Here is a 14489-nt window from a genome sequence, read left to right as displayed (position 1 = left end):
AAAGCTGCTAGCTAGCTTTACTATTGTCATGTAATATTACGAAAAGCAAGCATACTGTTGCGATTTGAAGGATTCACAGAACCAATGTAGAGTTATGGAGATAGGACTTGTTGTCTGGGAGAGAGTGAGGAACTTCACCATACAGTGAGAAATTAAAAGGAAAGATTCTCAGATTGGTGCATTTCCACGGTTCTTTAGGAATATAACCAAAAATAATACATATTTTGGCTTTATAAACAATATTATTTGATAACTGATTTTTTTTTTATGAGATGCAAAACATTTTTTTAAAGTAATGAGAAGGCAGCATAGGTATTTCAGTTTAATGAGTTAGTTTGGTCATTGAGGTTTCATTCTGAATAACATCTGTGCAAAATTACCTCTTGTGAATTTCTCTTGATTTGTGCGGATCTCTTTTCCAATGCATGCCCATGAATTATTAAATGCAGAATAAAATTCTTACATTAAAGTTGTATTACAGCTTTTCTGCCAAAATGAAAAACTGTTTTCATTCCTGTCTGAAAAACATAATTGCCACCCAGTGCCTGGGCTTCTCAAGTCCAGGAAGTTATCACAGCTTTGTATTTGGGCTCTTTTTTGTGCAGCTAATATAAAGAGTGACCGTGTGGGTGAGTAGCTATAGCAGAGAATCATAACTGAAAATACTTCAGCTCAGGTTCATTCCACATAATGTCAGGCAACTAAATTAACGAGTCTCCTGACCTGCAATGGATTTGTCAGTAGAGAGGCCCCTCCTGCTCCCAGCCTTCTTGCAAGGCCAGTTTTTCTGTTGTAGATACAGGCTAAGATGACTAGCAGTCTAACCTTAAGAAAACAGTTCTTAGTTTCTAATTTCAGCTTGGAAGTTGTGTGGCTTTTTTGGTCTAGCAGAACTCGTACTCAGAGGTTTTATCTTAATGCTGAAAATATTTAGTAGCAGCAGTCCAGTGTTACTGAAGGTGTTGAACAGAAGACTTGAACATTTGTGTCTTGGTTTCCATTACATTCGTAAAATTGGGACAGCATCATTGTCCTAAAAATTCCACCCCACAGATGTCTTTCTCCTCATCAGACTAGCCCAGAGAAGTGAGATGAACTTTGCATGGACTTGGCCAACTTCAAAATTCACTTCACAAATAGTCATTCTTCTGAATGTAAAATGCCCTGAAACATTTGTTTGTCAAGTACTGTAGCCCTCATGCAGTAATAATAAAAAATAAAAAAAAAAAGACTGGTTTTTTTCATTTTATGTTGGATTCCACACTTTTAGAAACACAGTACCATTTTCTCTCCCATTGGCATTTGAGGGTTGTTGTGTTCTGCAGGTTTCCCCCGTATTTCCTAGTAGAAGGTTTCTGCTTCTGACTCTGAAAAGAGCTGCTTGGCAGACACTTTCATCTGTAAAGGTGGCCCAACAGTGCATTCCATCTTTATCTCCTCTCCTTCATCTGGCAGGTGGCTTTGACTTTCTGCGAGAATACCAGTCGTCTCCGGTGCCAGACTCCGGCTTGAGCTCCAGCTCCACCTCTTCCAGTATCAGTCTGGGAGGCAGCAGTGGAAATCTCCCACAGATTACACAAGAGGTTGAGGACATGGACACTGCTGCTGAAACAGATGAGAAAGCAAACAAATTAATCGAGTTTCTGACAACCAGGTAATGGAGATAAGCAGGGGATATGTTTGTACTCGACATGCATACCTTCATGTCTTCTCTGCAATTATCTGTAGCAACTTAAAAGACTTGAAGGAAAATGACCAAGCTTTTATGGTAATTACAGACTCCCATTCCTATTTTGTTGATAATTACAGAAGTAGGTAGGTACATAAAGCACTACGGTGTTAGGAACAGAAGAAATCTTACCATACGGGAGTAAAATGTTTAATTGACTGATAGTATTATGTTCAACAATGAACTAATGGAAGATGATGGTTTTATTATTATAAAATTACATAGCAAGTGGCAGAGTGAAGGCCATGGTGAAACTAATATTAACTACTGACTACAGCCAGCAGATCCTAGGTGCGATGTTAAATTAAAAACCAGGGATTTGTCTATCTGCTCTCTAAATGGTGTAACTCATATTTTAAAAGAGACATTTTGTACAATACAGCATAGGAATATTTATTTACCTGTATTTTGCTCATAAAATTCTGTTCAGTTGCATGTTTTCCAGGCTATGGCCCTGGAAATATCTGATTGCCTTTACAGTTCATATATTTTAGCTGATTATATTGATTTCAGATAACTCAAAGAAATTTTGTGCTTTATTGTGTATTTCTCTAAGGGCATTTGGTCCACTTTGGTGCCATGAAGATATCACACCCAAAAATCAGAACACCAAGAGTGCTGAACAGCTTACTAATTTTCTGCGTCATGTTGTATCTGTATTTAAAGATTCCAAGTCAGGTAGTAATTTTTTTCTCCTTTCATAACTAAAAGAGTATTCCCTCAAGGTCACACTGAATGTTTATCCTGTGACTTGGTAGATCTGCTTATGCAGAAGCATGACATACTGTATGTCTTAACAAGGATGTATGACGTATGAAAGAATTGCTTTAAAAAATCATGTTAGGTTAGACTGCGGCTGAATGTTAAATCAAATTATTTCTTCAAAGCTGTTGGTTTTAAGCCTTTTGATTGATTCTACCAGATGAAAGTCCCTCTATGTCCTGTTGGTAAAATACATCACAGATACTGAGTAAATGTACCTTGTTAAATTTCTTCTGGCAATAGAAGTTTGGTTTTAATTTATGAAGTTTTTAGAGCTTAGGAAATGTACTGATGGTATTTTGAAAACCAACACAGTCACTAATTAAATATCTTGCAAGATCAAAGCAGAATGCAGTATCGGTATTTATATTTAAGATCTTATCCAAAGCCTTCTGAGGCTAATAGAAAGACTCCTAATTCAGCTTGGCGTTAGGTTTGGGAGGTTCACAAGTTTCTGTGTTGCTGCCAGCAAGAATAGTGGGTGGCTTGAAAGTTGGTCCAAGAATTGTAAAAAAATTTAAATATGATGAATAATTTCAGGTTTTAGCTGACTAACATTTGCAGACTCAGAATTTTGGTTTTGCGGTTTAATTTCTTACATTCTGTGTGAAATAAATGTAAACAGTGGGAAATTCTCCCAAACACAGACATTTCTGCATATCTATTTCTCACAGGGTTTGCAGGATACACTACAGTGCATATCCTCCCCACAGAGTTGGTTCAGCCTGTTTATGACCCACAGTAAAGTCTGTCATTACAAAAAAAACCCAAATTGACATGCTGTTCTTTTGCTTAGGTTTTCATCTGGAGCAACATCTGAGTGAAGTTGCTTTACAAACAGCTCTTTCAAGCTCTTCAAGACATTATGCTGGTCGATCTTTCCAGATATTCAGGGCCCTAAAGCAGCCCCTTTCTGCCCATGCGTTGTCTGACCTCCTGTCAAGATTGGTGGAAGTTATTGGAGAGCATGGAGATGAGATTCAGGTATGCATTTGTATAGAATGCTTCTTAGTACTGTTGATTAAATGTGTACTTAATTTAAAATTACCATTATAACAAGGTGTTCTGGACTCAAGTGATGCAAAGTAGAATGTGGCCTTAGAAAAGATTATCTCCGAGTTTACTGAATCCATATGCACCTTATCAAAGCCTTTGTCAGGTTTTCACAGTCGTATAGCTCTAATTAGAAAACATCTAGTAAATGTCACTCAAAATGAAATATTTGCGATTACCATTTTTTCCCTTTTCACACCATTAATTTGTGCTTAAGGAACCCATCATCCTATCTGCTGATGTAATATGACAACATGAAGCAGACAACACCTCATTTCTCAAATGTTCACAACTTTTGGAATAAAGAAATCTACACCATCCATAGCAATACAAAATTTACACTGACCTTATTTGATCCAGTTCACTCTTAGTGAACTGTAATATCCACTCAGTTTAGCTAAACAGACTGCAGTTTTTACCACCAAAGACTATTTATTGCAAGAGTCAAGACTCGGTAAAGAGAACTACTACCTTTTAGTAAGGAATAGAGTGACATCACCTCCATATTTTACTTAGGTAATGAAACTGCCACAAGATGACAGTAATATTCTGTCACAACTGCTTGTGCAAGAATTCAAATCGGTGATCTTCAAGTCAGAGGTTCTGTATGCCATTACCAATCCCCTGATATGTGCCCTTCTTGCATGCCTTCATAGATCATTCAGAGACAGAAAATAAAACACAGTTGTGCCATTTTAATGTTAGGGCAGTGGCATTGATGTGGATGTTGTTGTTTTTTCAGGAGAAATTACAGGTTTTCAGTAGGTGCCTATTCCTTGTATGAACTGAAGATTTTTAAATGTTCTCTATATTGAATGTCTTTGTTGAAATGGTTAACCTTGTGCATTGATAGGGGTATGTAATGGAGGCACTACTTACTTTGGAAGCAGCTGTGGATAATCTGTCCGACTGTTTGAAGAACAGTGATCTCTTGACGGTGTTATCACGGTAAGGGCCTGTTCTCCTAACTATATTTTTTCTTCAATGTCTCATGATATTAAGTGTGTGGTTCTGCAGTCTGACAACATACAATAATTTTGATAAGACTGAACTAATTTGTAACCTTCAGAGAACTAGACCAAGAGCACATCTCAGCCAAATTTTGCAATAGTTGAAATAATGTTCATATAACTAATGGAGCTTTACAATGAATTATAAATTCTGCCTTGCTGCCACTTGGCTATAACTTACTTCAATATCCTTTAAAAGTACTGCATTTTTTGCACCTTTGTATCATATACTTGAAAACATACCTGGGAAGAAACATGGCTTTTGTAATACTGGTTTCATACAACCTGTCATTCTTGGATGAAGTATTCCCTAAGTAAATTATTATGGTTTGTTCTCCTCAATAAAACTATGGAGAATTTTGTCCCATGTGTACATAACCCATGGATGTTGCTAGGCACATAGACCATCTTTGTGAAACCCTTGGCCTTAAAGTAGGCCTTTGTAAATGGAGGAAATTGCAGGCTCATTCTTTAACATTCTTTAGCTGTTGACAGTACTGAGGGAGATTAATGTCTATCTGACTCCTAATAGCAAGGGAACATTTTGAAAAATGTCCATAAGTTACTACGCTTTGCATGCAAAACAAAAATACAAGGGCTATCATTTCTAAAGTTAGTAGGCAGAGTTCTGTGTATTATACTGCAATGGGAGAAAACAGGTATTGCCTTGTGACAGAGCAGAGATGGGGAAATACTTCTACTTTCTAAACTTAAGAGCTGTTTATCTTTCTTTAGTGCACATTTCAGGGAAGAGCAAGATGGAGCAAGAAATAAGAAACACTCCAGAAAGCAGTAGGATGCAATATTCTTTGCCCTGACACTATTGATTCCATAGGATCCTCTCCAAATTATTATAGAGAGTAGGGACTTATAGTATATGAGGTAGGAATGGGACCAAAGAGTCAGGAATTAGCTGTTCTCCAGAACAAACTTCCCTTGCATATATCCACACAGCATGTTCATCTGTACAGATAACTGATAGGGATTGTCTGGATCATCCCATGATAGTCCATGAGGAGGCATCAGTCACTGAAACTGAAATGCCTCTGCTTTCTGTTAACCATCTTGAGGGGATCTTAGGATACAGGCAGGGGAGGGTGCAGTCGCAACAAGGTTTCTGAAGGACCTGTACTAGCAAGAATCTAGGCAGTCACATGACAGGTTTCTTGAGGACAATGTGGTATATTTCTGGTTCTGCTTAAGATACGCTGTTTTTTCTGCCCACAGTTCTCACATGAGCTAGTAAGCTATCGTGCATTTTGCCTGCCAGCTATGCCAAGTTCAGGGTATGCTCCACTGATGAGGGCATTTTAAGGACCAAAATTGTTTTCAGTTCTACCCCTGCCCCATTACATAGGCATTTCCACAAGTCACTTCACAGCTCTGTATCTCGTATCCCCATGTTGTTCTTACCTATCTAGACCATAGGCTATCCTGTCCTGGTTTGATGCAGTGCCACGTGAACCTCACTTCAGTCATGTCTGTGGGCAGTTTTGGAAAAAAAAAGGCTGCAATGGACAGTGTGTGGTTTACTCTTCCTATTTAAATATTTATTTACAGTTTGATGTATACTTAACTTGCATCCAGTATATGTACAAGTTTCAAGCTGTGCACTAACACGTTGCAATGTGTGTTATATATTTTGGTTTCAGTTCATCTTCGCCAGATTTAACATCAAGCACCAAACTGACTGCAAACCGGAAGAGCACAGGGCAGCTCAATGTGAATCCTGCAAGCAGTAACACAGCCACGGCTGAACGAAGCAGGCACCAGAGGAGCTTCTCTGTACCCAAAAAGTTTGGAGATGTGGACAAGTCCTCAGACCCACCACGCAGTGCCACGCTAGACAGAATTCAGGCGTGCACCCAGCAAGGCCTCTCCTCTAAAACAAGAAGTTCATCTTCTCTAAAGGACAGTCTCACTGACCCATCCCATATTAACAATCCAACCAACCTACTGGCCACCATCTTCTGGGTTGCTGTGGCTCTGATGGAATCAGATTTTGAGTTTGAGTATCTAATGGCATTGCGGTTACTGAGTAAACTTCTGGCTCATTTGCCACTAGATAAAGCTGAAAACCGGGAGAAGTTAGAGAAGTTGCAAGGGCAGCTGAAGTGGGCAGACTTCTCAGGGCTTCAGCAGCTACTCCTGAAAGGATTCACCTCCCTTACTACCACTGATCTCACGCTACAGCTCTTCAGTTTGCTGACACCAGTGTCTCGAATATCCATGGTGGATGCCTCTCAAGCTATAGGTAAAACCAGTGTACTTTCTTCTTTTTCCATTTCCATTGCTCTGACATCGATACAGCCTCATTAAGCTATTTGAACAAAACAGAAAATGGCACTTTATCTTCTAATATAGCATAATATGCTTTTGCTTTGAGCGGGTTGAGCTTTTTGGAACTTTCATAGCAACGTAACATGTTTCTGAAAAGTGCATCTATTGTTCAGTAAGGTTTTGGAGGTGAGCAGTTATGTATTATTTAACAGTTCATGTCTAGGGCTTAACAATATATAAGGTTTCTGAGTGCTGACAAAGTAAACATATTTAAGGAGATACTGTCAAATTTTCTAGAACCTCTTTTGGCCAGTTTTTCCATTGAATTATTTTCAGAATATTTCAGATTACTTGATTTACAATTAGTGCTCTATGGGATTTTCCCTAGAAATGTAAATATCAAAAACTCTGGTACACTTTTTAGATAAACTATAACAGCACATAAGTGAATGAGGAGAGAGGCCTGGGTTATAAGGAAATAAAGTAACATTTTGAAATTCTCAATTATTTAGCTGAGATTGTGACCACTTCTTAATTAAGCAGTCAGAAACACAGATATTAAGACAACTGTGCAGGCTTCCCGACTAAGTCATAACAAGCTTAGGCACAGAGTAAGGGGATGAACACCATGAACAGCCTGCCCATCTCTAAGCACCTGTGTGGTGCCTGCGTTCCAGACTTTAGTTGGGCAATTCACACATGGGCTGTGACAATACCATCTGGAGGTATCTTTTTGTTTCCCTCAGTATAGAGGAAGGCTAGGGAATTACACTCCTAATTTAGGCAACTTCTTTAATTGTGTAGAATGAGAGGGGGTGAATGGTTAGAAAGTTACTTTCCTCGATCAGATTCTTTCTTTTCACAAAACAGATTGTGCCCAGATACAATTTCTTGATTTCTGTGCTCCCACCTGAACTAGAGCAGCTTTTGTTACAGCTGCCTGTTACAGTCACTGCCTGTAGTTCATCAACAACCTTGAGCTATGGATTGGTAGCCCTTAACGCTAATGGCAGTGGCTGGCACTTGGTGTAGGAGTCATCTCCTAGCTTCAAAAGCACACGTATGAGTAGTCTCATCTGACCAGTTATATCTGAATTTTGATTTGTTGTTATTATTATTAACCTGAACAGGATAAAAAAATGGAAGCTGCGCTTGGCAGCCTGACCAAAACAATTGTTCATTTATCAATACTCACTGATTTTCTTTTCATGTTTTAGCAGCAGTAATGAAAATGCCACCAGTTAAGACTGTCAATAAGCCAGTTAAGTGGAAAAGATACGCATACTAACAGGAATAAAGTATATACTTTTGAGAGATATTTTATCCTGTAAATACCTGTTTGTGCAGTAGTGTTTGCAGAAATAGGTTCATGTTTATAACAGTACTTTTGCCTAAATGATATACTGGATTTTCAAATTAAGGCACCTTTAAGACAAATGTGGCATGGCCAGTGGTGTGGCCAACCTGACAGACGCTGTGTGAGTTTACGGCTAATACAGTATTGAAACCATGACATCCCATGAAACACCAACTTAAAGATCATTGTAGCTCTTGCTCTCCAAAATATACCTTTTGTTCTGTATTTTCCCATTCTAGGATTTCCACTGAATGTGTTGTGTCTCCTGCCCCATTTAATTCAGCATTTTGACAGCCCAAACCAGTTTTGTAAAGATATAGCTGAAAGGATTGCTCAGGTATCAAAGTTATTTCCCTGTTTTGTACATCCTCAGACCCTCTAAATGCAGTTGCTTTGTTCTTAATGTGTTTTGACATTTATATTTAATTAGGTTTGTTTGGAGGAGAAGAACCCCAAGCTATCAAATCTTGCACATGTCATGACCCTTTATAAAACACACAGCTATACAAGGGACTGTGCTACCTGGGTAAATGTGGTTTGCCGTTACCTGCATGAAGCATTTGCTGATATTACTTTGAGTATGGTTACATACTTGGCTGAGGTAAGTTTTCAAAAACTTTTTACTCTTTTATATCTTCTGTTGCCTAACAACCCAAAGAACTGAAGTCTGTCTGCAGACTACTGGGGGCTTTCTGTAGCTGTTATTTATAAGCATTAAGGAATAAAAAGCAGAAACTAGCAGAAAGGAAGGGAACTACTATAAGAAATCGATATTGAACACTAAAACAAAAGCCAGCAAAGGTCTGCAGAGTGGATACATCTTAAAGCAGCTTCACTCGTCAACCAGTTAGATTTTCCACTGTGAAACAGAAACTAGACAGCATTTATTTAGAACCCACTCAGGAAAATAAGAGGATTAATTCCAGGATGGGTTTTGCAGCATAAATAAGATATTGTCATATATATATTTATATATATATAAGGATCTGGTTCTTGATACGAATTTGTATGCATTCCTCTAACACTGAATGGGGTCATCTTGCTGCCCAGGTTTTCCCCTGTGCCCATGGCTTACTCCTAACATTTCTCACACATGGAGTATAGAGCTGATGCAGTGTTGTTACTGGGGATCCAAGACTCAGTTCTGCTCTTTAGCTTAAGGTCACCTATCTTCTGCCTCTTGTGCCAGATCAGTATCAGATCACCATTTTCTTGCAGAGTTGTCAGATTTATCCCTCCGTTTCCCTGCTGTAGTGAGATGCGGTCAGTCTCCCCTCTCATCCAGGGAGATGACAGGTCTGTGCTCATGGAATCATTTAGGTTGGAAAGGACTTTCAAGATCATTGAGTAAACCTAACACTGCCAAGTCCACCACTAAACCATGTCCCTAAGTACCGCACCTACACATCTTTTAAATAACTTCAGGGACAGTGACTTAACGATTTCCCTGGGCAGTCTGTTCCAGTGCTTGACCACCCTTTCAGCAAAGACATTTTTCCTAATATCCAGTCTAAACCTCCCCTGGTGCAACTTGAGGCCATTTAGTCTCATCCTATCACTTGCTGCTTCAGAAGAGAGACCAACACCCACCTCACTGCATAAATTCACCAGCTTCTTTAAAGCAGCTTTGTTTTTTGGAGCAAATTCATTCTCCCCTCTGCCAAAAGATCTACAAAAACTCAGTAGGCATCTCCAGTACTGGCTATCCACAGATTTGCAAAAGCCTGAGAAGCCAGACTGCTCTCACACTTGCTCAGGCTCCCACATTTGCTTTGTCTTGGCCCTGCTACCTCAACCTGCAATTCATCACCTTGTTTGCACATGTAGGCTCTAAGTAAACAATCGTATCAGATCTTAAATGATGGTGAAAGCCATGACTCTCCTATAGGAAATTAAAACAGGACCTTGAGGTTTTTCAGTCTGTTTTCAATCTCAAAGACTCTGAAGAACTATTAACTCCTCTCTGAAGAACTCTAAATCCTCCAGAGCCCTCTCCTGATAACCAAATACTGTAGAAATTGAGGTTTAACTCTTTCTGCTTTGCTTTCCCAGCCTTTGGAAAGTATTTGCCCCTCCCTCTGTTTTCCCTTTGGTGCTCTGTGTAGTTACTAGTGCTGCAGCACCTCCATGAAGGCTATTGCACGTGAATGGGTTTAGATGTGCATCTGGACACTCTTTCTTTGCACTTCCCCCTGTGCTGTAGATTGGCACAATGCTACTATATTAACGGCAAGTCAAGCAGGTTTTTGATCATAGTTAAGGCATGTTCCTCACATAGCACCATCATCACAGGATGACAGAGTAGTAAACGCAGCTTCCTTTCTCTGAATTTACATTGACTGTAGCTCTGTTGAGTCATGCCTGGGGAATATTTGTATGGGCATAGGGTAGCTGCCAGTCTGGAGGAGGAGCAAGAGACAAGAAACCATGTTCTTCAGCCTGCTGAGGCCATGGAAGAGATTTTTCCAGCATTCAGAATGTTTCCCCCTTTCTTCTTAGTTAATCCCCGGACCAAGATAAGCACTGTGCTCCTGTCTTCTATAAACCAGCTGTGGGAGATACTGTCAATAGGTAAAGCCAAACGGGTTAAACAAACAGCACCACTGGGCAATCTGCAGTTGAATGCTGCAGCCATTGGTTACAGAACCTCAGGTTTTAATAATCCTAGCTCAGTCCCCAGTGCTTGGGCCTGAGGGTAATTGTGAGACATGCAGTGTTTAAGAATAACAAAGGAAATCTGTGTTGCAATAGTGACCCCTCCGAACATACAGGCATACCTTTGGAAGGGGACTTTCTACCACAAATTAAGACTAGGAGAACAAATGCTCTCAGCAGAAGGTAAAAGCTTCAGTTATTGCCATTCACACAAAAAATTGCATTTAACCTATTTGATGACAGGTAATTGCTTGTCAGCTAGGGGTGTTGGAAGAAGGGTTCGCCAGAGTCAAGGAGACGCTCAATATGAGTTATGCATCTTGCTCAACTTTATTAGTTTCTAACACTACTTATATAGAACTGATACACATGCATATTCGTAAAGCAGAAATATAATTGGCTAGTAGTCTCTAAACACGCGCGGTTCTCACACCCCTAATTATCATGACTAAAATAAGCATTCTATCCATGTAGCTAATTGTGTTGCTGTGCTTCAGCCTTGTAGTTTGTTACTCCCTATATTCCCATACCGGTCCCTATCTTTCTTGGCCCTGCACCTGCTTTCCCAGCAGCTGTAGCTTGTTACAGCCACGGCCTGTTGGCACAACATAATTACTTGGTCTCAGGATTCAAGAATAGCTCAAGGCTACCTTTCTTGTTAACTTCAGCACAGCAACCTCAGTACAGTTCTGATTACAGGCCTATTCTAATACCAGGCCTGGACTGTGCAGATCTTCAGAGATTCTAAGGCCATGCTTCTGCAGCCATTCTTCTACATAGGGGTATGATTCTGGCACAAGATAAGATGTTACAACTAGGTTCTTATCCAAACCGTATAGTGACAAGCAGTCCTCCTTACTCAGTTTTACATATTACAGCTTCATCCATGAAAAATGATCATTTCTTCTAGAAAAATACTTGGGGAACTCAGTCTCCAGATGAGAAAAAATCATTATTTAATAGTGCAGTAGAACTTTGAACTGCACTACCAAACCCAGCATACAAACACATTACTGAAAAACTTACTTTGATTTTATGTTACATTCTCACATATTAATTTTTAAAAATCAACCTTGTACCATGAGAGCACAGTCATTCTAGGAGTATATCTGAACTGACGTGGGTCACATGTTATTCATGTGATTCATTAAGTGATTTTAATTCATTAAGTGATATCAGTGATTCATTAAGTCTAGGGTGATGCTTGGACTTAAATAGCTAATGTTATTAGGACAGAAGGGACAAGAAACCACATAGTGCATAGTAATGTGCTCATGGCAGATGTTTCCTCCTCCTCCCTGTTAGATAGAGGATTGCTTGTGATAAAAGGATGAGCATTCATAACTTGTTCAAAACCAAGGAATCGCTAGAGATTAAAGCATCTGTATTGCAAGAGGAAACATGTCTTAGATCATGCATTATCCCACTAATGGCTTGTGAAATGCTGTATTTCTTTCCCTAGTGGACACAGAAAGCCTTTGTTTGACTGACCAACATAGTCTAAGAGCTATCTCTTCTCACCTGCTGCCAGATTTGGAGGGGCAAAGGGAACTGTCTCCTACGGTAGCACCCCAGCAGCTGCACCAACCAGCAGCAGCCAGCCCCAGGCAGCGCTTGAAGAAGCAGGCTCTGCTCTCCACCTAGTTAGGTGCTGCTTCAGGAAGGGACAGATGTTGCTAACAGAGTGTGGATCCCTAAACCCAGATAAGACCCAGATAGTTACCACATGCTAACAAGAGAGGAAACCACAATTCTTCAAAATGGCTTGTATGGACCAGAGTAAAAAAAAAAAAGAGACAATGGAGAACAGTAATGATTTCTTCTTATAAATATAGTGGAAACTCTTTGTGCTGAAACTCTGATCCAAATGATATGTTACCCCAACTCCATCCAACATGAAATACTCTTTCTTGTTACAAGTTCATAATGTATTTAAGAACATGCTTGGACAATCAACCACCACATACACTCATCTAAGCAAGTGAGAACTGGCACAGTCCACAAATGTTTTAGAGTTCAATGGCCAAGAGCTGTTTAAATCAAAGGATTCTGTTGACAACATATTTATACAAACTAGAATGGAAACTAGAAGCATTCAGAGATAAAGTTCCTAGAACAGCTTTCTAATCAGCAATAGAGACAAAATTCCCATTATTTCCCAGGAATTCCTTTTCCTGTCGCAAAAGTGGTTATCTGATGCATAGCCTCTGTCAGAGAACAAAAATACTTCTTTCATCCAGATAGTTTCTTCTAATCCTTTATTCCTACACTGAAACGGTATACCAGCTGATGTGCTGATCATATGAACTATTTACAAGGAGGGAATCAAACCTTCTATTGCAAAGTCCTAATGGAAGACAAGAAAAAGTCTATAACGCTGTTTCTAAGAATTGCTAAGCGCATTTTATCTGTCAGTAAAGGTACACATGGGCTGAAGCGGGTTACCAAGTAGTACCTTTAATTTAAAATTCTTGCTGTCTTTTTGTAGAGGAATAGATAAAGCACAGTGAGTTCCATCTGTTTGCTGTTAATGGAATTTGCCTTTGTTTTATGAATCACTAATTACTACTCTTTTTTAATGATGAAAGAAATCAGAAGATACTTAGCAGGGTGAGATAGGTGTGTGTCCTGCCTGATCATTCTGGTTTGGCTGGTGTGAAGTGTTCTTATTCAATAACAAGAGGAGCCTTGTCATTCAGGCCAGTGAGGACATCTAAGAAATTACAAGACTCCACTTGGATAACAGCTGAAATTTTCTTCTGATGGAAGACATGAAGCAGGCTAGAGTTTTTACAAGTCATTGTTTTCTATATCCTAGTATCTCTAGTAACCAACATTAGAAGAACTTTTTTGTTGGCCTGAATAGAAGGACAGAGCCTAGTCTTGAGCCTCTGGTGACTTCCAGCAGTAACATTTGATTGCCTCTGAAATTTGTGGGGTGGGACAGTACCTGTCACCAATGAAAAAAGTGCTACCTTTCAGGAAATTTTCAGCTGAGATATTTCACACATGTGCAAACATAGCATGGCTGTCTGTATGCCTCCTGAGTAATTCTCATGTATATATATTTGCACAGTTGCATTTCCAAGGTTCATTGTGGCATTCTGGGATCTATACTCAGGTGTTCTGAAAATCTGGGATTTAGATCAAGCCCTTCTTTGTATTGCCCTCTACAGTAAGTGAGCCCAGGGACTCCATCTCCTCCTTAATAGAAAATGTTTCCTCGGCAGTTACAACCTGTGAGCACTGGCAGTCAAGTATACTTGTATAAATATATATTGATGTCTGAATAGTAGTAATTTTGTCTCTTCAGTAATTCTGTTTTCTTTTTTCTCACTGACTTTCCGCAAAGGTAGACATAAAAGGTACTCCCCTGTTTTGATTGGATGTGTTTCCCCAGTTACAGTATAAATTTAACCTACCAGTTGACTCAACTGCTGAATGTGTTTTCTGGATAAGTTAGGGCAGGCATATATAAAATGTATGTTTCATTATCAAAACAGGCTAGCATTTGGCTCTCAACTTAAAGCTCTTTTTTATTTCACACTTGTATCATCATCACTTGTAAAATTATTGTAAATGGCATTGCAAAATCAGTAAGTGAAGAGAGATTGACAGTGCAAATGGTATTCATGAAACTAGT

General features: G+C 39.3%; 1 protein-coding gene across 4 annotated transcripts in view; it reads left to right on the top strand.

The window, feature by feature from the left end:
* Positions 1 to 14489, top strand: part of FRY (FRY microtubule binding protein) — a 247907-nt gene that overhangs the window by 196181 nt on the left and 37237 nt on the right. For all 4 annotated transcript variants that reach the window (XM_055802396.1, XM_027792033.2, XM_055802395.1 and 1 more), the window contains 7 exons: positions 1456 to 1654; positions 2286 to 2407; positions 3288 to 3475; positions 4398 to 4492; positions 6207 to 6808; positions 8431 to 8528; positions 8622 to 8792. In XM_055802396.1, coding sequence (XP_055658371.1) covers positions 1456 to 1654; positions 2286 to 2407; positions 3288 to 3475; positions 4398 to 4492; positions 6207 to 6808; positions 8431 to 8528; positions 8622 to 8792 — 1475 coding nt within the window. The remainder of the gene's footprint in view (positions 1 to 1455; positions 1655 to 2285; positions 2408 to 3287; positions 3476 to 4397; positions 4493 to 6206; positions 6809 to 8430; positions 8529 to 8621; positions 8793 to 14489) is intronic.

The sequence above is a fragment of the Falco peregrinus genome, chromosome 4, assembly GCF_023634155.1.
Source record: "Falco peregrinus isolate bFalPer1 chromosome 4, bFalPer1.pri, whole genome shotgun sequence".
In the NCBI taxonomy this organism is placed as follows: Eukaryota; Metazoa; Chordata; class Aves; order Falconiformes; family Falconidae; genus Falco; species Falco peregrinus.
This window is presented reverse-complemented; position numbering and strand designations above follow the sequence as displayed.